Source organism: Chionomys nivalis, chromosome 5 (assembly GCF_950005125.1).
Source record: "Chionomys nivalis chromosome 5, mChiNiv1.1, whole genome shotgun sequence".
Taxonomy (NCBI): domain Eukaryota; kingdom Metazoa; phylum Chordata; class Mammalia; order Rodentia; family Cricetidae; genus Chionomys; species Chionomys nivalis.
In genome coordinates, this window is record NC_080090.1 from 26,104,632 (window position 1) to 26,131,390 (window position 26,759).

The 26,759-nt window shown below is 48.5% G+C and overlaps 1 protein-coding gene across 9 annotated transcripts in view; it reads left to right on the forward strand.

Moving 5' to 3' along the window:
- Nucleotides 1–26,759, forward strand: part of Cacna1d (calcium voltage-gated channel subunit alpha1 D) — a 300,492-nt gene that overhangs the window by 228,789 nt on the left and 44,944 nt on the right. For 6 of the 9 annotated variants that reach the window (XR_009057169.1, XM_057770881.1, XM_057770882.1 and 3 more), the window contains 11 exons: nt 2,487–2,616; nt 5,028–5,087; nt 7,112–7,218; nt 9,321–9,408; nt 10,444–10,551; nt 10,634–10,686; nt 12,054–12,200; nt 13,773–13,974; nt 15,869–16,027; nt 17,645–17,755; nt 23,262–23,345. Coding sequence is in view for 8 of the 9 variants with exons in the window: in XM_057770881.1 (XP_057626864.1) it covers nt 2,487–2,616; nt 5,028–5,087; nt 7,112–7,218; nt 9,321–9,408; nt 10,444–10,551; nt 10,634–10,686; nt 12,054–12,200; nt 13,773–13,974; nt 15,869–16,027; nt 17,645–17,755; nt 23,262–23,345 (1,249 nt within the window). In the remaining variant the exon portion in view is untranslated. Of the gene's footprint in view, nt 1–2,486; nt 2,617–5,027; nt 5,088–7,111; nt 7,219–9,320; nt 9,409–10,443; nt 10,552–10,633; nt 10,687–12,053; nt 12,201–13,772; nt 13,975–15,868; nt 16,028–17,644; nt 17,756–23,261; nt 23,346–23,781; nt 23,866–26,759 lie in introns of all 9 variants that reach the window. The other 3 variants (XM_057770887.1, XM_057770880.1, XM_057770886.1) reach the window with 1 other exon arrangement.

The window sequence follows — 26,759 nt, forward strand, 5'->3', positions numbered from 1 at the left end:
TGCTTTGTGGAATAAGAATTTTGTCTGCAGGTTCTGCACAGCATCTTCACGTTCAGATCCTTATAGGTGATTTTCCCCCCTGTTGAGTTTTATGGTATTGTTCATGATGCTTTATAGGTGTATACGTTTGACTCAGCTCTATGAAAATGCTTAAAATAGCATTTCTCATATTAAAATGATAAGGTGCTCACCAGGAATATGGGGATGACTCATAGACTGGGAGAGGAAGAAGTCTTGTTTACTAGCTGGTTTCTAGGTTTAAATCGTCTGGGGTTAAGTGGGCTGCCGGGGGAATAGGTAGCTCCTGGAAGGTTTCTAGAAGAATTGCCGAAGTGTTTCTTGGCTGTCAGGAAGGAACACTGTGTGATTCACAGGCCCTGCCGAGACTCGGGTGGGAAGCAAGGCAGGCTCAAGTCCTTAAAACGTTGACAGTTTCATGATCTTTACAAAATTAATTTGTTGATATTGTGTGTGAATGGCAGGAGGGCACATGTGCCACCGTGTGTAGAGTCGGAGGACAGCTTTACAGGTGTGGTTTTCTCTCCGCTTTGTGTTGGTTCTGGGGTTAAATTCAGGCTGTCAGACTTGCATGCAAATTCTTCACCTGCGCAGTTATCTGGCCCACCCTGATGATCTCTGTACAGCTCCTCACTGAGCATCCTTTAAAAAGAAATCAACAGAAAAGACTGTGGTGCCTGTAGTTCATAGCGTGTGTGCGTGTGTGTGCGCGCGTGCGTGCGTGCGTGCGTGCGTGTGTGTGTGTGTGTTAGGAACGGGTTCATTTTCCCAGAAGAGCCCCCGTCCTCATTGTCTTAGAACGTCTTCTCCAGGCCCAGCTACTGCAGTGTGCAAACCTCCCAGGAAGTGCGCAATCCCAAGTAACCCAAGATGGGGGAACTTGAAATGAGGGGTCACCATCATATAAAGGTGACTCAGTTTTGAAAATTAAAAGTTATTTTTTCCCAAGGGAAAAAGTAACTCTTTAGGTCTGAATATTGAGAGTAGGGTGTTTTGACCCGGCCCCATGGCACCTCAGGGGAACAGGAGAGGTTCTAATGGGCCCCACGAGCCATCGTGAAAGACCTGGCTCTGGGTTGAGAGACCCAGCTGCCCTGTTTGCTTCTCAGGGTTGCAGGATTCAGTGAGAAATCCATCGCAGAGTGCAAAGAGAACCTTGCATGTGAACAGACAATACAGCACTTCTGCTTCACCACCTAAGGAGTACCTGTGGATCGGTATTGAATTAGAAATAGGACATTGATGGGCCAGTGAGAGGACTCAGTGGGTAAAGGTGCTTGCTGCCAATCCTGAGGGCCTGAGTTTGATCCGTTCATATCCATATGAAAGGAGAGAACTGACTCCCCAAAATTGTGTTTTGAACTCCACATTCATACTGTAGGATCTGTGCCCTCCCCCCACACACACACGAAGAGGGGAGAGAGAGGTGAGAAAAGAGTGAGAATAAACAGAGGTAATAAAGTTTTCTAAAAATAGGACATTTATGACAAAATTTTCAGACAGCAAGAGACTTCAACTCTCTCTTGTTGCAGGTCGTATTTGCAAGACAATTCCTTTGTGGATAAAGAAGGGAATGTGTCGTGGTCTTTGTGTTAAAATAAAAACTTGGGGCCACTTAAATTCGACAGTTTAGTAGAGCAGCCGTCAGACTGAAGCCATCCATGAACTGTGCCCTGCAATGTGGAGATGTCATCATGGACAGACTCCAAAGTGAAGGAGCGACCCCCTTGTCTGGCCACAGCACTGCCTGGGCCGTACTTGAGCATGGGCTGATCATTTGGCGGCCAGAGACTTGGAGTCTGTTGCAGGAATATCTTCCTATGCTAGGCCTTCAGTTAGTTTGCAACTAAGTTGGGTTGTAGTTTGTTGTGTAGTTTACTCAAGGAACTTAATTTGGCCCAGTCTTCTTTCATAAGTCAGGCTTTATGCTGTGTTAGAAAAAAAATTTGGTGGTAGAAATGCCTGGATTTGAAATCTACCTTGGTCCTTACTAGCTTCATTATCTTAACATATCCTTCATATCTATAAACCTCAGTTTTCTCATATTTTTATGTATATGATTGTTTTGCTTGCCTATATGTCTGTGTGCTACATGTATGCAGTGCCCACAGAGGCCAGAAGAGGGCATTTTGGGACTGGAATTACAGAGGTTGTGAGTCCCCATGTAGGTGCTGGTAACTGAACCCAGGTCCTCTGGAAGAGCAGCCAGTGCTTTTAACCACTGAGCCACCCCTCTGTCCCCAGTCCCGCCTTTCATCTTTTTGAGGACAGTAACCCCATGTGTAAGGATTTGATGAAATGCTCTCCGTGGAACTCCCAGCCCCAAACTGCTCCCACCACAGGCTAGCTGTAGGCTTTGTGGGACTAATGGTGGGCCAGCCCCCTCCTGATTCTCCTCCAAGAAGCCCCACAGCCTGGAGGAGCCGAGCAGGCTCAGGCCTGTACCCATGCAGTGCTTTTCTCGACAGGATCCGTGTGGGCTGCCACAAGCTCATTAACCACCACATCTTCACCAACCTTATCCTGGTCTTCATCATGCTGAGCAGTGCCGCCCTTGCAGCTGAGGATCCCATCCGCAGCCACTCATTCCGGAACACCGTAAGCCTCTGAGAGAGGAGACGTGGGTGGGACTGCCCTGGGGTTAACAGGCGGGGGTTAAATTTTCAATTCTTCACCCAGTGTTGTAGCTTACAGATGGGGCCGTGGTGCATCCACGTTAGAGCATCCCTGTTCCTAAATTAGTGTTTGCTTCAGGCTCTCTTTCTTAGCGGTTTATATAACTCAGCCCTGAAGAAACTCCAGAGACATATTCAGACAGCTGTGGGCCTGTCCAGTAACCGCCGAGGCGCTGCCCAGGAGAGGCAGCAGGAGCTCAAGGCTGTCACAGCTGCCTGTCTCCTCTGCACATCAGCTCAAGAGAGATTTTAGGATTAAGACACGTTGACCCATCAGTGCCCCTGGCTTTGCCTTGATAATCTCACCCTCAGCCGTAGCTCCCGGTTCCCAGTTCCTGTCAGGAGACAAGGACTAGGACTTTCCCCTGAGGCTCAGGAGGAGTCCGTGTCAAGGCGAAGGCACCGAGTCCGCCTCAGTCCACCCTGACAGACGTGGCTTTGATTTAGAGATTCTGAAGGCTAGCTTCATTGTGTATTCCAATGGACGGAGCACCCCTCTGTCGTGGAGTTCCATCAGGAAAATGAAGCATGAGACAGAAAATGTGTCTGGAAACAAATCGTGTTATCACAGGTCAGGAGCCAGTCCAGGAAAGTGTCCACGAGGAATGATTTATGTTTCTTCTTATCGTAGTCTTTTCCCCTTGCATCTGTTGACTTGTTTCCTGTCTTCTTAGACAGGTGTGTGTGCGCGCGCGCGCGCGCTGCTATTACATCACTGCAGTGTTTCATTTGAACAGTAGCTAAGTTTTTAGTGGCAAGGGAAAGAGAGGCTGCGTGAAGAAAGTCCTTCAGCGTAAGACCTCAGATTCGCCCTCGGTGTCACAGCAGTGTGGTGACCAGGTACTTTCAGTAACGGAGGAGGGGATGAGGGAAAGGTAGTTGGGGCCTGATAATCAGCTTGACACAGAACTCCTCTAGCAATGTCTTGAAGCCCAGAAATGGACACCCCAACTTCCATAGAAGATAGGCACAGGTCCCTCTTCTATGGGAAGAGGCAATGTGTGCTCCAGTGGTGGCTCCAGCAGAGGAGACATAATGAGAAGAGTACACCTAAGTGGTCTCTGCAGTCCTCCCAACACTGATATCTTCAGTTCTTAGAGCTGTAGATGGACTGGCGAGATACAGCAGCAGGTAAAGGCGCTGGCCACCATGCCTGACCACCTGAGCTAAGTCCCTGGGACTCACAGTCAAAGGAGAAAAGTGATAACTAAAAGTTGTCCTCTGACCTCCATGGGTGGGTAGGTGGATGGATGGATGGATGGATGGATGGATGGATGGATGGATGGATGGATGGATGGAGAATGGATATAGACAGATAGAAAGACATGCAATAAAGCCATTTCCATGAGATCAGCACACAGTACAGCCTTGTGTACTGGCAGCCTTGGCTGTCATCTTTCTAGTTGAGAGTCATGGTGTCAGCAGCACACCGAGTAACTCTGTTGGAGCAATCAGACTTCACTTGACCTGCCTCTGAACCTTGAAGGATCAGGAGCTCAGAAGACTCATAGATACTAGGTGGGATTCAGGAATGCTGGTAGAGTAGCCTATACCAAACATTGAAACTCAAGGTCAGTCTATTCTTTCTGTGGGCCCAGAAAGGCAAGGACCAGTCTTGGCAGAAAGCAGCATTGGGTATGGAATGTGGCAGGAGGAAGGTACTGAATACAAACCCTGCTTCACAAACTGAACCATTCTGGCGTATGAGGGTGGGGTGGGCAGATCACATGATAACTAAATCGTCCTGGGCCCACAGGGACACATGAAACTTTTTGACTCTATTTTATGCCATTAGTATCTTGTCATTTATATTTTGAATATTTAAAATGTCAGCCTTGATGGTGCAGGGAACGGATCCCAGGCCTCACTCTCGGGTAGCAAGAGCATCTCTCGCTAGGCTGCACCCTCAGCCGCACCAGCCTTTCTCCACTAATCTGGAGCACGGCCAGATAGCAGCCTCTTTCACTCAGCCACATTCACAGCTCACAGATACGTGTAGGATCCTCATTTATCAGGTGCTGCGAGCACTGTAGTTCACCCAGAGGGAAGGCTCTGAACACAGGACTTTCGGAAATCGGCCCCTGTGGGCCAGGGTAGGAGAAGCCAGTCAGCCTGAGCAGGTAAAGGAAGTGAGGCCCCAACATTCCCTGGTGGTCACAAAGAGGAGCCATGCATGGGTGAGGTGGGCCCTTCGTGTGTCTCAGCCCTCCTGAGGATGGTCCTGTGTGGGAGAAGGGTCTCTGGCCACAAGTTGGGGGTTCTGCCCATGGACAGGGATCTGCCACAGCTTTACTGGGGTGCCTTGTTCTGATTGCCATGTGTTGTGCCTTGCAGATTCTGGGTTACTTTGACTATGCTTTCACAGCCATCTTTACGGTTGAAATCCTGTTGAAGGTAACGCATTTCCTTTGACCCCCTCTTCTAATGCAGCCACCCCAGTAACAGTCGCGTTCTTCGCTTCCCTTCCAGGTGCTAGGCTATGCAGACTATGTCTTCACTGGTACTTTTGCCTTTGAGATCATTTTGAAGGTAACGGGCCAGGCAGCTGTGTGATGCGGCCCGCTCCTGTGGAAGGCACAGGAGAAATGCGTGAAGTGCTTTTAACTTTTTTTGCTCTTCTGTGGTGAAGCTCAACTTTTTTTTTTTAACTACAGGATATTTTTCCTGTGACCATACCAATGTGTTTTTGCTGTTTTTCTTTTAGCTTTGAGTGCATGCAGGAGCTACTTTGGCTTCTCATTTCTAGTTGGAATTATATTTTTGTTCCTTTAAAAAAAGTCCTCTGAAATTTGTTCACTACTAATGGACATAGGACTCTGTGTGAGCTTCCCTTTCCCCTTCCTGACATCAGGTAAGAGGAAACGCACTCATGCTATGACAGGAGCCACCCCCTCCTTGCCCCTGGGACTGCAGTGTGGTTGGTCCCTGTGTTCTTGAATAGGAGCACACTATTTGCTTGCAACAGGTCTTGCAAGATAATTTGGGTCTACTTGTGTGGAGATGTCCTGTATCTGTTGCAATGGGATGGGCTTACATCTGCACAAACCAGCGGTGTATCTGAATGTACTGCCCATGCATGCCCTAACAGGTGACATCATCGTGTGTCCTCTGTCCCGACTGTGAGCACCCCAGGGGGAAGTTCCTTCCTAGATGATCAGAGGTCTGGAGGCACAGCTAAGAGCCTCCAGGAGTTGGGCTTTCTGATTCGATTGTTACAGCCAACTCCTCGTGGGAAGAAGCTGAGAAATGAAGCATTTTAAACATAGTTGTCTTTAAAGTATTTGGAAGTTTCTGTGTGTGCACCTTTAAAAAAATGTACTTTATGTTGGGCAACTGGGGATGCGGGCTCCTCACAAAATCTTCTGCTGAGGAAACCTCAGTGTGGACAGGGAGCATCCCCTGTGTCACTGATAATGAGTTCAGAACCACCCACCCCAAATATGTTTGGTTCTGTTTCAAATCTTAGAGAACTTGGAGTTTTCTTACCTGAAAGCAAGCCAGTATTTTCAGGTTTAGTCCTCCCTTCATCATGGCGGAGCAGTGGCCAAGGCTCACAGCCCTGCCGTAAGGTCTGTGGTGCAAAGCACCCAGGACCCCACCCCAGGTCCTTGTTTTTGCCTTTTGCTGCCTCTCTCTTAAGCTGAATGAAGAAGCCTTGTTCCACGGGTGACTTGAGGTTCTGTTTACCATCTGCCTTTCTGAGTTGTCAGATGAGCACTCAGTCATGGGCTTTGGGCCAGATGAAATCCTGGGTTAACACTGTATCTTCCCATCTGGAGAACTTGCCCTTTGAGCTCTTCCTGTTGCCAGCAGAAACCACACCAGAGTGCCCACTCTGTGTGCTTGCTGCTTAATATGCAAACGAACCTGGCGCTTAGTTGTAGCACCATCCAGCCACCTCCTTGCTACACCTGATATTACCGAATCTCTTGTCTTGGGAGAAGCGGAAACTGGAAAATCCTTACAACTGGAGCAACTAAGTTAAGGGGGAAAGGACCCCAGGATGCAGGAGCCCGGTGCTGCCTCCAGCTCCCGCTGAGGGGGTTTAATGAAGGCAGTGTGTGCTCCATGACCTTAGAGAGTCTAGGCCAGCCCTGGATAGATAAGCTCAGTTTGGCATTCTCACCAACATAGCCACATGTCTGTCCAGAGGCAGGCTCTTTGCACATGTCAGAGCTGTGTTCTTACTTGAATTCTCTCATTGGACGGCTACCCCTTTCCATTTTTTTTATAACTTACTGTGAAGTAGGTCTTACAGCCACTCAGTCCTGTTGTGTTTGTCTTCCTTGTAGGCAGTCATTAACAGAGTTGTGCTCCTGTCAAGATTTTGTGAAGAGCCCAGGTTTTCTTGTTTAATGGTTTTGAACCCCGGAGGGGAGGAGGAGGAGGAAGTAAATGGTGCATGATTCTGTTTACAGATGACAACTTTCGGAGCTTTCTTACATAAAGGGGCTTTCTGCAGGAACTATTTCAATCTGCTGGACATGCTGGTTGTTGGAGTGTCTCTGGTGTCATTTGGGATTCAGTAAGTATTCGGAAGGAATTGAACCTAATTCGTTCAAGCTGGGTGCCGTCTGATGACTCCAGCCAGGATGGCTTTCCTTGCCCCGCGTCAGAAAGCGCTGAGGCCATTCCTGCTTTCCTAGTTCTGTCTCTTTCTGTGTCCATTTGTCTTGTACCTGCTGCTAGGTTGACTTTATTGTTTCTGTGAGACTGGTTTTCATCAGCAAATGAAAAACATCTCAACTAGGAGAGAGCAAACTGGGTTCCCCTCGGGCCTGGTCCGAAACTCGGGGTCTCCTCTTTGGGTGGCAGTTTTCTTTCAGTGCAAGAACTTGGCCTTGGCGAGCTCTCGGGACCCCATTCCGCTTCCTGTGTTTGCAGGATACATAGTGGCTATAACCTTTGGGGGCAGCTAAGAGTTTCTGGTGGGGCTGAGTGCTGTCTTTTTACCCTATGCAGTCCCGGGGGGCATCAACCATGTTTGCAACTTATGTGACGTCACTTAAGCCTCCCGCTGGCCTGTGAGCAATCTCTGCTCTGGCCCTGCCTGCTGGTACCCCAATGTGAGCACACATGTAGTAAGTCCCATAGCTAAAGGGAACTGGAGAGGACTATGAGCAAGGCACAGTGAAAGCGCTGATCTAGACCACTCTGTGGGAAGAAGAACGGTTTATTTGAGCATCAATGGCTGGGCTGCCTCCGGGGTAGGGCAGAGAACAGTGACCAGAAGGAAGAGCCTTGTCAGTTTTATGAGAATGGGTAGCGGCAGGAGAAGGGGTGTTGACCAGAACGGTCTGAGAATTAGCTGGTGGGGCTTGGTCTGCCGCAGGCTGTTTGGGTTAACCAGGAACCCTTTGCACAAGGTAGTTGACCATTGGGGCAGATAAGGGAAGTAATGGCTTTTCTTGACAAATAGAAACCCAACTTCTGACAAATGCTAAGTTTAGGTTATGTTTCCTAAGTTAAACTAAGTTTAGCTAACTTACTTAAGTTTCCTTCTGTTTATCCAGTCAGCGTCCAATGTGAGCTGAGCCCAGGCTGTAGGTGAGGACATTGTCAGCAGCACTGCTATTTTGAGGCCCACTTTGGCCCTAACAAGAACCAAGGATTCTGGCCTAGAACGGCCATCCTTGTTGCTGCAGCTGCTGCCTGGGGAAGAAGTTCTGGATTCATTTGCCAGTCGAACCTTCGATCTAATCCTCTCACAGTTCTCACCAACCCTCAAGCTGTCCCTGCTCTTCCCAGCTTTTCCTCTTGCACACTTCCTCCCAAGCCGGTGCTGCAGCCACACCCAACTGATTAACTCAAACAGCCTGCAACAGATCCAAAGCCCTCATGCCAAGTCTCAGGTTATCTGGGCCTCACCACTACCTACCTGCTCCCCTCATGCCAACTCTCAGGTTATCTGGGCCTCACCACTACCTACCTGCTCCCCTCATGCCAACTCTCAGGTTATCTGGGCCTCATCACTACCTGTTCCCCTCATGCTAACTCTCAGGTTATCTGGGCCTCACCACTACCTACCTGCTCCCCTCATGCCAACTCTCAGGTTATCTGGGCCTCATCACTACCTGTTCCCCTCATGCTAACTCTCAGGTTATCTGGGCCTCACCACGACCTGTTCCCATACAACTGATGAGGCTCTTCCTGCCACCTGATGCAACCTCACTGCGAGGCCTTCCCAGCTGCCCCTCAGGTCATGCCCTCCTTCCCATCCTTGGAGGAGAACACTGTTTACCCCCGACCCCGGGATTTGTGCTGCTTAGGGGGTGCTGCCCATCTCTCCTACCAGATTTAATGCCCTAGCATAGGTCCCCAAACTTAAACATTAAAATTTAAATGTCAGGAGACTAGTGTTTACATCAAAATAACAAAGTCAGTTCCTAATGCCTCTGTGAAGACAAGCTGTGTGCCTGAGCTCCCTCAGGAGCAGGAGACAGGAGGCCTGCTTGGTGGCAGAAAGGAGCGGGACCGACTGAAGTCCTGAAGAGAGACCAGCTCAACTCCACATGGTTATGTAATGTCATTAAAGAGATGGCCACATGATGTCACTGATGTCCAGGCTCCCATCCTGCCCTGCGACGTGCCGTTTGCTTTCTTACCTTTACCTCTGTCCTCCCTCAGATCCAGCGCCATCTCCGTTGTGAAGATTCTCAGGGTCCTGAGGGTCTTGAGGCCCCTCAGAGCAATCAACAGAGCAAAAGGACTTAAGGTATTGACCCTTCTCTTGAGTGAGGCTAGCGTGGGTTGGAGATGCCTGCAGTTACTAACTGTTCTAGTCTGGAAATGAGCTGAGGCTCAAAGTGGAACCTTTCCACCAAAAAAGCTTCCTCTGCCTAGTGCTGTCATTGTGAAAACGAAATGTGGCCCAGCAGGTAGGAGCACTTGCTGCACAAGCACTGGGACCTGAGTTCAGATCCCCAGATCTATTAAAAAGCCATGCATGCTCTCACGCTCTTGTAACCCCAGTGCTACCTGTGCAGTGGCTGAGACAGCAAGGGGCTTCCTGGTGGCTGTCGTAGCTCTGAGTTCCATGAAAGACCCCGTCTCAAGAATATAAAGTAGAGGCTGACACAGCAGGACATGCGCTGTCCTTTTCCGATGTCTTACATGAGCAGGCATGCACATGGGGGCATAGATCCACATACATCCACACAGCAAAATTACTTTCATTTTATTAATGGGAGATATTAGTCATTGCAATTACAATAATTGTTACTCCTTTATCAATAGCATCTCTCCATGTTTATTTTAAGTTGTACTCCATTCTCCTATGGGTTATACAACAGGCTAAAGGGTTGACGCCTCTGTGAGTTCTTTTAGGGATAGGTGTCTTGTGTACCTACGTGCAGGTGGTGTTTCTTTCAGTTAAACCAACTTCTTTGGAGGAAACCCAAGAAAAGGCACATAAAAAGTGTGCTTGGACCGGGGATTGGCTCAGTGGGTTAAGGCTCTAAGCAAGGAACTGAACAAGGAGAGAACCAGCTCATACATGTTGTCCTCCACATACACACATGCATGTACATACATGTAATAACTAAATGTAATAAAAAATTAATAAAAATAAAAGCACACATTGTATTGACAATACTCATCAGTGGGCAGCCAGGAAAACCAGGCATAAGGTTGGAATAGTTAGATATTCATGTCGAGAGGCACCCAAGCGTAGAAGCCGCCTGGCGTTGACTTATGACTAAAACAGGAAGGGGGGTAGCAGCCTTCCGTACTCTCTCTGTTCTCTCCCCAGCACGTTGTCCAGTGTGTCTTTGTGGCCATCAGAACCATCGGCAACATCATGATTGTCACCACCTTGCTCCAGTTCATGTTTGCATGCATTGGGGTCCAGTTGTTCAAGGTAGGGGGACCCTTCACCTGGGGCTGGGATTGGTTTCTATAAGAAGAGCCCTCCATTGACTCTCTGTCTGCTTTGTATTTAGGGGAAATTCTATCGCTGCACAGACGAGGCCAAAAGTAACCCAGAAGAATGCAGGTGGGTATCCTGAGGGCAGGCAGGGGAAGCTGGAGGAAGAAATAGAGTCACTCACATTAGCACTTCAGGGGTTTGGGTCCGGGAGCGAGAGGCCTGCCCAATCGGCTCATGCCTGCAAGGATGGTGATCTTTTACTTTGTTTCTGTTCCCAAGTCCTGGCGCAATTCAAGTGACGTGAAATTACAGTGTAGTCACATTTGAGAACCAGCACCTCTCTTAAGGTTTAAAACATTTTTATCACCCCCCAAAATGAGTAGATGGCTCTAGCTGCTTAGTATAGATCTTATAAACTGAGGGAAGAAATCCTGAAATAGCAGTGACCAGAGGTCACCAGTGTCTTCCCTGCTCTCCAAGTGGACTTTGGATGGTGTTCTCCCAAGCCAGACTTGCAGCTCAGTTCCCAGTGTTCAGGAGTGGGCTACCCTGTCCTATGAGACTTGGAAGACTTCTTTGCTCCTGTTCCTTTTGTCCACATTTTGGACATATTTCTGTTCACAATGGCCAGTAATGGAGAAACAGCAAGAAATGTTCACACCTTATACTCTAAGATGTTCGGTAAATACAGAATATTCTCAGTCCATGCATACACTGCCCAGAGCTTAAGACTATAGAAAATCTGTGTCCCTGACCTTGAGTTACAACTGGCTGGGGTCCAGCTGTTGCCCTGTATGCATTGGTTCGGGTTTCCTTGAACAATTACTGTGACCATGGGGCATCAGATATAATCTTCCGATGACAACATATGGCTCCAGTGATGCTATTGGCCTGGACCGAGGGGCGCAGAGCACCGCCCCCTCACCAAGCGGATCAGGGCAGCCACGGTGTCGTGTTGTGGGCCTCTCCCCCAGCTGCCTATCGCTGTGAAGTAACAGCAGTAGGCTTTACCTTGTGGCTTCCTCCCACAAGCACAGTTCTGTAAGAAGTAGCATGGGACATTGATTACAGAATTCTTTTGGAAAGAAGATTGAAGATATCAATGGTATGAGAGGGATGAGATTTGTTGAAACTAGCATGTGTGTAAGCGTATACATTGGCTTGCTTCTCAATACTTTTTGGCCAAAGTATTGGTTCATCTACATGTATTTCTAGACTCTCTTATGTGAGAAGCATTGACTGTTGGGTCATGTCTGACTGCTAACAGGGGCACCCTGGATCCCTAGCCACTCCTGCCCTGGAGAATGCACTTTCCCCCTAGTCGTTACTGGCAAGTTACCTGAAGTATAGAGCAGACTAAATGTGGAGGAGCAAAGGAGAAACTCCATCTGGGCTGTGCTCAGGTGTGTGGCCTGGCTGGGGCTGCATACGATGTTCTGACCCAATGCTGCCATATGTGAAGCTAAGGCCACTCCAACTCCTTTCTTCTCTAGGGGGCTTTTCATTCTTTATAAGGATGGGGATGTCGACAGTCCCGTGGTCCGTGAGAGGATCTGGCAGAACAGTGATTTCAATTTTGATAATGTCCTTTCAGCCATGATGGCACTCTTCACCGTCTCGACTTTCGAGGGCTGGCCTGCGTAAGTACAAAGAATATCCAGTCTCCACATGAGGCCCCTGATTGCTCCTTGGGGACTCTGGGCTGTCATCTTTCCAAAAGAGGGGTTCTACTTTTGCTCTTCACCGCTAGCAAGCTTACCTGTGACTAGCTTTGGGCAGCCATGCATGCATCATTTCTTGTTCATCGTGGCTCCTCCATCCGAACAGGCAGGCGTTAAACGTCTGCATCTTACTTCTGGCTTCAGTCAAGAAGGCCTGGGACAGCATCTCTGGGTGTGGTTTAGGAGGTCCTGAGAGGCATTTGCTGTGTAAAATGCTGTTGGCAGATGCCCTTCTGGTGTTCTTCGAGAGTATCTGACAGCATCCAAACTGTCATTCTCTCACTCACTGTGATACATCGTGAACACTAAGGTGTGCCAGGCATGGAGCGTGCCACCATGACATTTCTTTCATGAGGGTGCTTAAAACACTCATTCTTAAATTATGCCTTCGATATCAACTCCATGCAACATGCTGCATTAGGCAACGTGGAGGAAATCACATGACCGTGGCACTGTTCCTCCCTCAGAGCCTAGAGTTAATAGAAATGTCACATAATCATACCTAGTATGGAATAGGGTCCGGATGAATGGCTGGGGTTTGAGCTAGTTAATATACCAGAAGGAAGAAAATAAAAGGCAGAGGGGGATCTCCGGCACTCTGTTGGCTCCCTTCAGATGTGCCATGCACACAGGAGCTTCAGGAGGGGAGTGCCCAGGCTGGTCCCTGCTGGTTGCCAGGAGTCTCGGGTGACTGTGACTGACATTCTCAGAACCTTCAGCTTCAGTGAACTGCTGATCTAGGAGAAAAGGTGTGGAGTAAGAGCCAGGCACTGCGGTGATGCCAGGTTTGGGACAATGTGCCCTAGTGAGCTATTGGGGCAGCTGATGGGATGTGATCTAGCCTGGGGCTTGGAGCTACAAGTGCCTGAGCCCAGCTCTGGACTCTGTGCCTGAGGACTGTGACTGTGGCACTTAGCTGCTTCTTGACCATCGATAGGAAGGGGATAGCAGTAACATCTGCCCTTCTAGAAAGAAGCAGAGATAAAAAGAGAGGGCGTGGAAGTGCACGTGGGGCGGGGTCGAGAAGAACTGACTGCATTAGAATAGGTTGGTTGAAGTTGGGGAGGTTTATGGTAATGTCCTTAAGAGTTCCGTCTGACACTTGAACGCCCCTTAACTTGAGAAATCCTGTTTGGGTACTGGGTGTCTGTCAGTGCACGCGTAATTATCAGTGCCTTCCATATGGCAGTGTGATGTTCTTTTTCTCTTATCTGTTAATAGAAGGCTGCATTGTTGACTGTGAAATCCTTTTGAGTTTTCAGTTCTCCAGATAGTCTCTGAACGATGATATCTGGGTAACCCCTCACCTAGATACTAGCTATCTGGACCCAAGGCTTAAGATGCCTCCATGACCAGGCTGTGCTCAGAGGCTTTGGTGTCCCATCCCCCACAACTGTGCCGAGGAATTCTGGGAGCCTCTTGTGGGACAGTGGGCTGGGCTGCTTGGACTGTGGGGTTGGCAGGTTCTCACCCAGTTTTACTATTCTCCAGGTTGCTGTATAAAGCTATCGACTCAAACGGAGAGAATGTTGGTCCAGTCTACAACTACCGTGTGGAGATCTCCATCTTCTTCATCATCTACATCATCATTGTTGCCTTCTTCATGATGAACATCTTCGTGGGCTTTGTCATCGTCACCTTCCAGGAGCAGGGAGAGAAGGAGTATAAGAACTGTGAGCTCGACAAAAATCAGGTTAAAGTCACACGCTGTTCGTGTTTCTGCCCCTCAAAGCAAGAGCAGAACACCTCCTCATTCGGTGGCTTTTGCTACACAGAGGAGAGGGTTTGCCCCAGCTCAGGTCCCGTTCAGACCACACCCTCAGTTATGTTGAGTCTATGCAGAGTTAGTCACCAGACACAGAAAAGACTGTGACTGGGGAAACCAGTCCCCAAGCTTGTGGTGGGGAAGCAGAGAGGACTGAAGCCACAGCCCACGGCCATGACTGACCAGTGATGATGGTATAGTATTGCCACTCTTGCATTGCACTGTGACCCCGAGCCAGAAGCCACTCAGACTCACACAGTCCCCATAGAGTGGCTCTTTGGTATCTGCTGGTGGAAACTTTCTTCACCTTTGTGCTGTTGTGGGCTGATTCTTCTCACCTGTGCTCCCAGGGCACAGCTGTAGAGCAAGGCGCAGTGGTCTCTGCCCACCCAATGAGCTGGCATCCTCTTCCTCCAGTAGGGAGCCAGAATATTCCCAGAGGTCTTCTGGGGACCACAGTTGTCTTCAGTCAATATGCTGTCATTCAGTAGGAAGTGTGAGGACTGTGGCTTTGCTGGCGTTGTCGTCTCCTCCCTGTCTTGGCTGATGTGGTAGAAGTAGGAGCCTTGACTCTGGCTTTGTGGTAAAGCAAGGAACCCAGGAGCCTGTGCTCTTGCCCTGCTCTGCCCTGCACCTGCTCAGTGATATTAGGCTCATCTCTGCTCCTGGGATCTTGGCTCCTTGTTCTATTTAGAGATTATTTATGAAGCTATGAAGGAGTTACCCCACACACATTGTTTTGAACCTTTAGCATATGAGTTTGCAAGTCTATTCTGAGGGTTTTCCTGTGTTCTGTTTTTTTATGGTGACTTGGTGAGCAAGAATGATCTGGCAGTGCAGGCTTCCTGCAGGGGTGGCCATGGTATATGCGGTATCCCTGCCGAGGTGGCAGCTGTAACCACGTGTGGGGGCATGCTGGCTTGGTTTGTGGAAGAACTTTGCTGTGTTAGAGTGTCCTTGTAACCCCTACCAGTGATAAACTGGGAGAATTTGGCTTATTTCTTTGCTTACTCATGGAAGATGGGTGAAGACGAGGATAGGTAAGCCATGCAGAGCTAGGGTTACATGTGTGTGAGAAGTCCCATATAAGCTTCACTCTGGTTTCCCTAGTCAGAATGACACTAATTCCAAACAGAGAACTTGTCTGAAACCTGTTGTGTCTGGAATGAAGCTGAAGGTGAGGGGTAGGGCGGTGGAGGAAGGGGTGGAGGGAAGGGTGGAGGCAGGGGTCAACTGGAGGATCCCTCTCAGCTTGCTACAAAAAGGAACTAATGTCTGTCCCAGAGCAAGTAGAAGACCAGTGGTGTGTTTAGAGGCAACCTTAGATTACTCTAACCATTCTCTGGAGATGCTGAGGTGAGCATGGTAAGCTCTCACCCCATTAAGACTGGTCAGGCATCTTCTATGGATCTGGTAGAGGATCCAGAGAGGATCCCGCCTCAGGAAGTAAACTCAGCCTCTGGGCTTGTTGAAGATTCCATGCCTGTCATTAGCTGACTTCCTCTTGTGGGGGACAACACAGGCAGACTTTGCATCACCACTTGCTGGCCAGGAAAGACCCTGACAAGGCTTGGTCCAAGGCCCCCACCCCGACCCCTAGTCAGAGACACTGCAGAGCTCAGCAGAATCTGAGCCAGCACAGTGGCTGCTCCACCTGCTTCCGAAGTTACCACAAGGCAAAGTCTAGGTTCTCCCAGAGATTCACTGTTGTTCGTGGTCATTTCCTTGAGGGCCAGAGTGAGCTCTTTAGGCTGACGACCACTGTGTGCCCCTTCCCTGGAAGCTCTCAAACCCCCATGTTTGTCCTTTTCTATCTTTGCAGCGTCAGTGTGTTGAATACGCCTTGAAAGCGCGCCCTTTAAGGAGATACATCCCCAAAAACCCCTACCAGTACAAGTTCTGGTATGTGGTGAACTCCTCGCCCTTCGAATACATGATGTTCGTCCTCATAATGCTCAACACGCTCTGCCTGGCCATGCAGGTAAAAATGGAGGTCACTGCAGGGACCAGGTCTCGGTGTGCCACGCAGCCCTGTACCCCAGATCCCAAGGATAGCATGCGCCACCTCCCTTGAGAAGGGGTTTGACTCTAGTGTGGTCAGAGTTTCATTCTTCCTGACTGTTCTCGTGGTGGACTCATGAGGTCACTTTTATGTTTGGGGCTATCTGGGTGACAGAGTTGTGGGTAGTGCTTCCGTGGACCGTGTGTGTGTGGCGATCAGTGTGGATCGTGAGACCCAAGAGTGACTGAGTACCAAAGCCCTGATGCCACAGCTTCTGTCCTGGTTTCTGTCCTTACCAGCTGGTGGCACTGAGAACCTTACCCCAGGCCATGGCATGAGTGATGTGGGAGGTCTTCTACGCCCTCCTCAGGACAAAGGACTCTGATGAATTAGTCAAGTCTGACACCTTGAAATTAGTTTTAGGTTTTTTTAAATTTAATTTCACATGTATGAGTGTTTTGCTGCCATGTATGTATGTGCACCATGTATGTGCCTGGTGCCCACAGAAGTCAGAAGAGGGGGTTGACTCCCCTGAAACTGGAGCTATGGATGATTGTGAGCATCATGTGGGTGCTGGGAACTGAGCCCAGGCCCTCTGTAAGAACAAGTGCCTTTAACCTTTGAGCCACTCTCCAGCCCCTTTGCCCCATATCTAACACTTTGGTCTGCACCTGTCACAGCGGCTTTCAGTGTAGAAAAGGAAAACCCAAGTTACATTTCTGTCTTCGGGGGCTCCCAGTGTGATAGTGCAAGATTTTGTAGGTTTTTTTTTTTTTTTTTTTGGTTCCTGTCCTGGAACTAGCTCTTGTAGACCAGGCTGGCCTCGAACTCACAGAGATCCGCCTGCCTGTGCCTCCCCAGTGCTGGGATTAAAGGCGTGCACCACCACCGCCTGGTGGTTTGTTTTTTTTTTTTAAATATTGACCTGAATTGCAGTAATTTCTTGCTGACCCTGACCAAGTCAGATTGCAGAACAGTGAATCTTCAACAGTTACTGTCTGCTAGATAGGACACTAGATCAGGGAATAAGAACCAAGCTCTACAACCAGATTCTGCCCAGGCTTAAAGAACTTAAGCAAACCAAACTCTGGGTTCTTTGCAGAAGACAGGTCTATAGTCAAGCACACATTTTCACACACGTTCTTAGAGTTAAAAATGATAAGATCTGTATGTTGCTCTAGGGGAAGGTGTAAAGCCTGGGTAATACCACCTTTAATAAGACATAAACCTAAATAGTATATGATTTATCACTAATCCAATTCTACCTTTATCCATAGACATTTGGGTGGTATCTGCAGTGTGTTAGTCAAGGACCTGAGCGTCACTCCCAACAGAGAAAGGGTGACTCCCCCTTACCTTGAACTGAAAGAATGGGCATGTTACTGCCTCCATCGTCCAGTCATCCTCACCGTGTTGTGGACACCCACTCTGTGTTTTGTGGACATTCACCATATGCCCTTGCAGTACGGGATTGAATTGCCCGGAGAAGATGCTATACTGGAGGGTGGGAAGTGCCCCCAGGGTGCAGATGGCAGGGGACCTCCTTGGCAAGGACGTGATGTCCTGAAATGCTGACAGCTTTGCCTTCATCCGCAGCACTACGAGCAGTCCAAGATGTTCAACGATGCCATGGACATTCTGAACATGGTCTTCACGGGGGTATTCACTGTTGAGATGGTTCTGAAAGTCATCGCGTTTAAGCCCAAGGTAAATTGCTGAATCCGCTTTGCAGAGGTTGTTGTTGAATTACCCCAGAGAAGGACCTGCTTCCTTTTAGCCTTGTGCTGCCGAATTACGCTAAATTGCTCTGGTAACTAAGTAGGTTACCACCTGAGAACATTAAAATTTGATCAGGACATCTGTATACACATGGGAAAATAAATGTGCAGAAACAAAACCTTTTGAAAACAATTCTGAGAAAAAGAGAGGAGAGAATTGGGAATATGTAGGCAGATTATGACTGAAAAAGCTGGTTTTTCTGTTTTTGACTAGCATGTCATGCTGGCTCAGGAAAATGTAGCCCATTATCTGAGCACTGGGGGAGTGTCTGATAGTCATCAGAAAGACTTTGACCCTGATTTCACTCTGAGATTGCTAGTACGAAGGCAGTTTTTATTTGTTGCTGGCCTCTAGCTTCCTTTTTACCTTCTATGGAAAGCTCTGCTACCCCTCATTGCTACAGCATCTCTGTTGGAGTTAGAAAAGTCCTCTTGTTTATAAGAAATGAGCGTGAACTGTGTTACACCACACTGAAGGAGTGACTCCATTGTGCCTCCTTTGGGGGGGGGGAGTCAGTTCAGTCCCACAAAGCCCAGAGGCTGTGGCATCACAAGCCATGTAGCTCGGCATCAAAGGTCACAATTGTGAAACACCTGAAATCCATTCTCAGCCCATCACAAGTTCCTTCACTGCCCCACGCCCCTCTCTCCTCCTCTGTTCTATCAGGAGACTCATAGTCCAGTTGTTGGAGGCTATTGTGGACAGTAAGGGTTAATTACATTCAGCGTTTCAAGGGTGCCTGGCATGTAGCCCCATGCTGGAAACTGCTTATGCCCCTGCTACACCATTACCACCATCCCCAAGCAACAATGTTCCTTCCCTCTAAAGCCCTAGACTGAAGAGCTGAGCTGAGCTGCCATGGGGGGCGGTCTCCTTCCTAGCATAGACCCTGACTCTCAGAAGAGAGATTGACAGAGCCTGGTGCCTAGGTGTTCGTACTCCGTGCGGAGGCATCCAATAACTATGGTATAGCTTCCAAAAGGGTTGGGTTCGTGTAGCCTACAGTTATACAGAATTTGAATTCTAGCCTGTTCCTTTCTTCAATTTGAAGTAATTCTTAGGTAATCTTTAATCGGATCTTTGTGGACCAAAAAGAAAGGAAATTTGTAAGTGATTAATTGGGGTGATTGCAGTGGGGTCAAATTTGGCACCTTACGCATGGCGCGATGTTACGTACTGTGACTTGTCCATACCTACCTACATAAACATTCCCTCCTTTTCCAAGTTCATCAGAACCTCCTCGGGGACTTCGGTTTGCTTCTCTTTTGCCTATACTTCTTTGAACAATATTTGTCTGAACTGATGGGAAAGGTTGCAGAGTCAGAACGTGGGAAGTTCTTGAGAAATGTTCATGGAACGATCCCATGGGACATTTCCCAGCAACTCTGTGCCATGGCTTCCTGTGCCCAGTGATTGAGTTCTACAGTTGGAGAACACGCACACCCCACAACATGTGAGCGTGTGAGAGTGTGTGCTTACTTGTGTGCATACATGTGTGCCTATGTGTATTTGGGAGTGTGCATCTGAGCACATACCCTCTAAGGCTAGTGCATCAGTGGCTTGTAGAACATTGCTTGGCCCAGTGAGTCTCCAAGCCTGGGAGAAGCGTCTAGTATCATGTGGACAGATAGGAAATACTCTGACACTACAGAAGCTAATTTGCAGCCAGTGCTTGTAGATCAGAGCATTTAAATGGGCGAGTTCTACCAGAAAGTGCACTGCTTTGTAGTTTTGCTCAGCAAGACATTTTTCATGGCCCCAGATGACCTCAAATTATGATCCAGAGAACCTTGATGACAGCAGCAGCATTCTTGCTCTTGAAGAGCAGTGTTGCTGTGATGGCTTCTATTACTTTGTGCCAGACAATGGAAGGAGAATGGACCCACCAAGACACAGGGGTCTCCCCGAAGTCCCACCTGGCCTTTAAAACCCCTCTTTTTCTTTGGTGCTCATGAGGCAAGCCCAGTTCTCTTACCAAGCAACTGGTGAAGGTCCCTCTGTCCTAGCTGGTCAGGTCAGCAGCTACCTCCACACACTTACACACTGTAGGACCCAACCCTTGAGATGGCGCTGACACACCCAGGGTAGGCTTTCCCCCTTCAGTTAACTCTGTTAAGAAAATTACTCACAGTCTTGCCAGCATAGCCAATCCAGATAATTCCTCATTGAGATTCTCTTCTCATGCCAACTGACAATTAAAACTAACTAGTGATCTACAGAGCAAGTTCCAGGACAGCCAGGGCTACACAAGGAAACCCTGTCTTGAGAAAAACAAAAAACAAACAAAAACTAACCAACTAGCACAATAACTTAAATGCCAGAGTCAGAACTATTTCTGACTAATAAAAGCTATTACATGTGGCTGTCTGTCTTGTTCTTTGCAGGCCGTAGAGCTGAAGAAAGGATGGGAGGGAGGGAGGGAGGGAGGGAGGGAGGGAGGGAGGGAGGGAGGGAGGGAGGGAGGGAGGAAAAATTTGATTGCTGGCTTCCCCTGAGAAGCCCTGGCTTCAGAGATCCGTTATAGAAGAGTGTGTCACTCCTTCAGCTGGGAGAGTAGGTGGGGATGGGCCCTGTGTGAGGAACCATGGTGTCTCCAGTGTAGGAAGGGTGGAGGAGCTGAGTCATGCTGCCAAGGCAGTGATTTCATGAACTAGGAGGCTGCTAAACAGGGAAGCAGTGTGTGGGAGGAAAGGGAGGGCTGGCATTTCTGCCTCCCCTGGACTGTTGGAGGCACCTGGCCAGAGCCTGGGTGCCCAGTCACTCACACCGTGTTGTAGGTGAGGGACGTCAACCTTCAGTCTGCAACGTAGGGATTTGGGCAGGGCACCATTTTGAAACTGTGGAAGATTCTCTTTTTCAGATTTATAAAAGGTTCCCTGAGTGCTGGCCCTTATATTGCTGATTCAGAGGGATTTTATCCACCACAGTGTACCAGAAAAGGCTCCATGAAGAATATCTTATACCTAGACAGGAATGGCCCAGAGTGGGAACGCTGACCATTGTGGAAACAATAGGGCTGCTGCGCAGTGCACATGAGGTGGAGCCAACCACCGCCGGCAGATCCGTCAGGCAAGATGAGAACAGTAGAGCATGTGATCCAGGGCCAGTCAGGAAGTGAGGGAAGGGGACTCAGTCTTTGGTACTCTGTGAGTGCTTGTAGTCTGAGTGTTGGGTTGAGGAATACGGTCTACCCTGCAGGCCACTCAGTGAGGAAAAGAGAAGGGCCTGCCCATCACCAGAGTCTGCAGTGTTGTTGCCAAGTGAAGAACTTGCAACAATATAAATAATTTAAGAGGACTTTGTCATGCTGGAGGCTTCATATGGCCATGCTGCTGTCAGGGGACTACCTCGAGAAGGAAACAGGCTGTCTTGTGTCTTGGGGCCAGCTCCTTATCCTGCCTCACATCACAAGTCTGTCCTCACGGGTGCCTGTCTTCTCCCTGTTTGGCCAGCTGAGAATCCTGTGTTCATGAAAAGCAAGCAAAGGAGGTGTGAGCTGTACTTCGAAGCAAACAGGCCTGTTGAATTTCCTGCAGGACAATTCCACTTGTCAGTTCCTTGAGTTTCTGAGAGAACTGTTTGAGCACCATCAGTTCCTTGAGTTTCTGAGAGAACTGTTTGAGCACCAGCCAGTAAGGGGCAAGTACAAGAGACACCATGACTGTAAAAGAAAGACCAAGAGTCAATCAGAAGTGACTAAGGTTGAGTCTGGGGAGTCATTGTCAATAGTAACAAAGGGAAACAGAATGAATGACTTCCTGTTGATGGATGGTGGTGCTGTTAGTAGGAAATAGTAAGCCATCCCACTCCAGTTGTTAGGAGGCAGCATGTCCCCCTTTTCCACAGTGCCACAGAAGGCCGAGCCTCTGTAGAGGCTTCCTCTAGGCTTGCCTTTGATCACAGGCTTCTGGACCTTGACACTTCAAAATACCTCCTGTATTTGTCTGTAAATGTACCCACTGTACACATACTGAACCCCTCTTTGTAGAATTCAGACCTGAATTTGTATCCTTAAAACATGTTCCCCCTTTTCAAGATAGAAGGTGGCTTATAGACAAATCTTGACAGTATAGCCCCATAACTAGAAGCTTCCAGCTCTGTACAGAATGTAACCACCACGTCCAGTGTGGCTTTCTAGGGGGTGTCGGGAGTCAACAGGCACCAGTTAAGCATGAAGTGTGAAGATCCTCAAAGGCATAAGTCACACAGAATTATATCTAAATTTACAAGTCACCGGTACATTAGAACGGATACAAGATACCAGAACCTGGAAATTGGGAGCCAGGAAACACTAGGGTACAAGTTTGTGGTGAAAGACATGAATGTGTCTCAGACACAGACCAGAGTCAAGGCTTTGGAGGTGACGACAGAAGCTATGTGGTCCTCATTCTCGGAAGGCTTTGGCATGGCAGACCTGGATGAAGGCCTGAGAAAGGTGTGGTCACTATGATAGATTGTGGATAGTCAGAAGGACCTGGGAAGCTCCACGAAGGAGCTGGCATCTGTCTGAGCTCAAGGGAGGAAGTGGATTTGAACTGATTAAGGTCAAGGGAATTGCAGAGGTATCAGGGAAAGAGCCAGGGATGATGTTGAGAAAGCCAGAGGAATATACTTAAGCTGGAAGATGGAAAAATAGAGAAAAGCAAAGGTCAAGGTAGAAGGAGACCATGGGCCATCTGAGACCCCTGAAGCACCCTCTCCACCCTTCAGTCTGTTTCCCCTGCCTTGGCTTGTTTTTAATGTCACAATTCAGAGTTTCTCTGCCCTTGGCTCTACCCTGAGGCTCTGTGCATCTCTTTGTCTGTCTCCCTATAAGCTATGACCTTTAGATAAGTCACCCTGTGTCCTGTAAGCCAAGAGCCGTTGGGAATCCTGCTGCACTGTGTGGCCTGTTATCTTTGCTGGACTGGTGGGAGGGGGGCTGGCCACCTAGTGGCATTAAGTGGGAAAACAAAGGAAGGGCACTTGGAGACTCTTGGAAGTATGGAGGAACCTCATTCTTCCCTCAGCTCCAGAACTTAGGGTGAATATTCTGGGTAGCAGGGCTGGGTTACCCTCTATCTGCCCAGGGCCGCCATACACCTGTAGTGTTTGTGTGTGTGTGTGTGTGTATGTGTGTGTGTGTGTGTGTGTGAGAGAGAGAGAGAGAGAGAGAGGGTGCACACATGTGCATGTGAGCATGTGTGTGTGCGCATGTGTGTGCACGTCTGTGCCCATTCTCACTCATGCCCTCTCTCACACATGCAGGAGCACAACCACCCCTCTGTACCCCTTTCCACCAGTAGACAGTATTGTTCTCTCCCCTTTGGCTTTCCTGACCCCTTCCCTGGTTGCTATGGGTGCTGAGGGGACTCGGATGTGTCCCCTCGTGTGATCCGTGTGATGTTCCCTTCATAAGTGCTCATAAACATCTGCCCCTGCCTGCTCTGTCCAGGGGTATTTTAGTGACGCCTGGAACACGTTTGACTCCCTCATCGTAATCGGCAGCATTATAGACGTGGCCCTCAGCGAAGCCGACGTAAGTATGCACCTGTGTGGCCTGCGTCCTCTCTCTTCTGTCTGCACATTCTGCTCCCTGCCCTGATGTGGCATCACCTGGACAAGTCACAGACCCCAGTCATACTTGATCGGAAACTAGACATTTCCTCACAGAGACTGTGGGAAAGAACCTTCTAGAGTAGAGCCTTAGCCCAAGGCCTCTGCAGACACAAGCCACCTTTGCAGGGCTGACTCTGGCACCATTGACCCCAGGCACTAATAGGCAAGGTAAGATAGGGTGTCTCCGGTTGTTCCATCTGCTCTGTCAGAATCCATCCAAAGTGACGTATTGATGATGTGTTTGTCTTGGGGCGATTTTTCAAGTAGTCGAGTGGCATATTGTTAACGCTGTCCTTTTCTTCTTTTTTCCTGTTGTGCTTCCTGTCCTCTGTGGCTTCTGAATGCTTGCCTAACAGCACTATTTCACTGATGCATGGAACACTTTTGATGCCTTAATTGTTGTTGGTAGCGTCGTTGATATTGCTATAACTGAAGTGAATGTAAGTAGCAAACTTTGTGTCCTTAACGTGATTGTTTTCATTAATTCTGGCATAGAAGAGACTAGAAGGCCCGCCTGTGAATCCCCATGCCCATAAAAACTACAGGCACTAATTCATTTTGAACGATGAAAGTCAATTTGTAGTCTCCCATCCCTTGTCCTGTCTCCATCCGTTCCCCTAAAGAAATGGAGATAAAAGCATAGGATTGCCACTTTGGAGGTAAAACAGTTATTTTTAAAAGCTCATCCTCAAGTCTCACGGGCGCCATCACTCTCTAGCTAGGTAACCTTAACAGATCTCCTGACTGCTTTGCATCCCAATGTCTGCAGCTACAGGATGGAGTCGGTAGTGTGTGCCTAGTGCCCACATGGTTCTGTGATGGCACAGGAGACCCCTATAGCCACGCCTGGCTTTGAGGTAGTTGCTGCCACTATCCTCCTAGCCTTGGGTCTGCTGAGTCTAGCTGGTAACACTAGCTCTTAGTCCTCAAAGAGTGTTGCCGGTGTGCGTCAAGAGAGTGCCGCTGCCCTCTTTGTCACACGTAGTTTCTTCTTGACAAGGGAGCACATACATACTGGGTGGAGCAAGCCCCCAGCCCAAGCAGGCAGCAAAGGGCCCTGCCCATGAGCCTGCTCAAGTTCATCAGCAGGCTTTAGTAGACGTATGTCAGTGTGCATGTCCCGCAAGGCGGTGAGCAGAACTTGGGCAAGTACCATTGTGTGGTGTCGACTTTTGCTCTGTGTTGCGAGTCCAGTGCTGCCTGCTGCCACCCCAGTGCTCAGCTCTGCCTGGCTGATGTATGCAGGGCTGAGGATTGATTGTCAGGTCCATCCTGGTACCTAGACTGCCTGTACCAAATGGAACAATGATATTGTTGGATGCCTACTGGTGCAGCAAGGCTGACTTTAGTCAGTGTGGATGGTTGGACAGCCACCACCCTATCAGTTCCTGCCCTATTTCAGTCTTCAGGTCCAGCAGAGTGGGTATATCTGCTGAGAATAAAATTGTGTAAATATTTATGAAAATACTTATTAAATAATGGGTTATGAAGATGCACTGTTACTCATGCAGTATTCCTGTATACTGTGTAAAATAGACTATCAGATATTACCATGGCCACCAGAGTATGATGTAAGCCCCTCACACCAAATCCATACCATGGCCACCAGAGTATGATGTAAGCCCTCACCACAAATCCATACCATGCCACGCCAAGATACTAACATGGCATTTTGCTAGGCCTGGCCTGAGTACATGTACCCCAAACTCCTTAAGCCTAGACTACGTAAATTCAACTTTACAAGACATACTCTGTAGGCAGCTATAAAATTTCCATGCATGATATGTAAATGTCAGTTGGGTGTAAAATAATCAGTTGTTGCTGAAAGGACAGCAGGACCCTACCTTGATTGCCGTGTGGCGTGACATCTGACAGCTTTAATCATCTCAGGGCATTTGAAATGTCTGTGCTGTGTTCAAAGAACTTACCATGGGTCAGAAACAACCTATGACAGATGTTAGCACACCTAAACTGTCTTATGACAGATGGTAGCACACCTAAACTGTCGTCATTCTAGCAGACTTTAGGTGTGGTGAGCCAGAGGTCATAAACTCATATTTTCTGGGTACCAGGATGTAGCTGAGGCTTGTTCATTAGCTAGACACCCAGCTGTCTCATGCTGCCTACCTGCTAACTAGCTAGTATAACTTGGTACACTCAGAGGCAACACCTGCTTCATGGGCTGGGTGCTGGTCCTGCTCTTCAACTCTTCCTTGGCCCTGCCTGTCAGTGTCTCAGGGCGGTCCTGCTTCTCTGTGGATGGGGAAGGTCTACGTGTAAGTGTCCAGTTAGCGCTTTACGTTACATGTCTGTGCAAGGCCTCTTTCATGATGTCCAGTTCTTGTTGAAGACTCACACTGGGGAATATTACCAGTTCCCAAACCTGCTGGCAGTCAGTGAATTTCCCTGGCTAGCTGTATTCTGAGACCAAACACTCTGTAGCCTTGGCCTTGGCAGCTTCCTACTCTGGGTTACCTACAGAGATCTGTGTCCATCCACTGTCCCTTGATACTCCCTGCTCATTTATCCCATCTTCAACACCACTTTTACTGGGCATCTACCACTTGTAGGCTGGAGCTAGGCTCTGGGAAAAATCAACAATTAAAAAACAAAAAGAACATTCTTATTCTCTGACATTACAGATATTTCAGGATGGGGATGTTTATTCCTTCACCCTCCCTCCACACACACAAACAGTTCCCCAGGAGAGCAACGCATGTCACATCCCCAGTGGCCTTGTCCTGACGTCGGGAGTCAACTGAGCATGGATACCCTTGGTCCATTGTTGGCTGGTCTGAGCTGTCATCAGCATCATGTTTGTGATGTTTAACCTGCTATGCTCTCTCCCCCAGACTCTGTTGATCTTCCTTTTCTGTTGCCTAATTGATTTTCATGTTGGTTTTATTTTTAGAAAATTGTAGCGGCAAGTATATATAATCATATATACGGTGAAGTCGTTAAGCAAAAATGCTTCTAGAGACTGTATACTTCATTTCTGCTTCCCACCTTTGGTGTTTTGCTGAGTGTCACAGGACTTGCTAAGGATCATCTATGGTCATTTTAACTGTTTCTTCTCCTGTATGTCCTTGTCCCTGACCAGGGCCTGGGCTCAGGCTTGCTTGGTCAAGTCATATTGGCTTTGTGATTTGCTAGCACAGCCTTCTGGAATGAATAATCTGACCTGGAAAATAAGAACTCTCACTTGTTTGTAGTCTTTGCAACAACAAAAAATTTTGATGGCCCTTTGCATTGTCCTGTTTGCATGCTCACCAGTCCCTTCCATCCTTCTGTCCCCTCCATGCTCCCCAACCTGTTTGCTCATGGTGTGATAGCT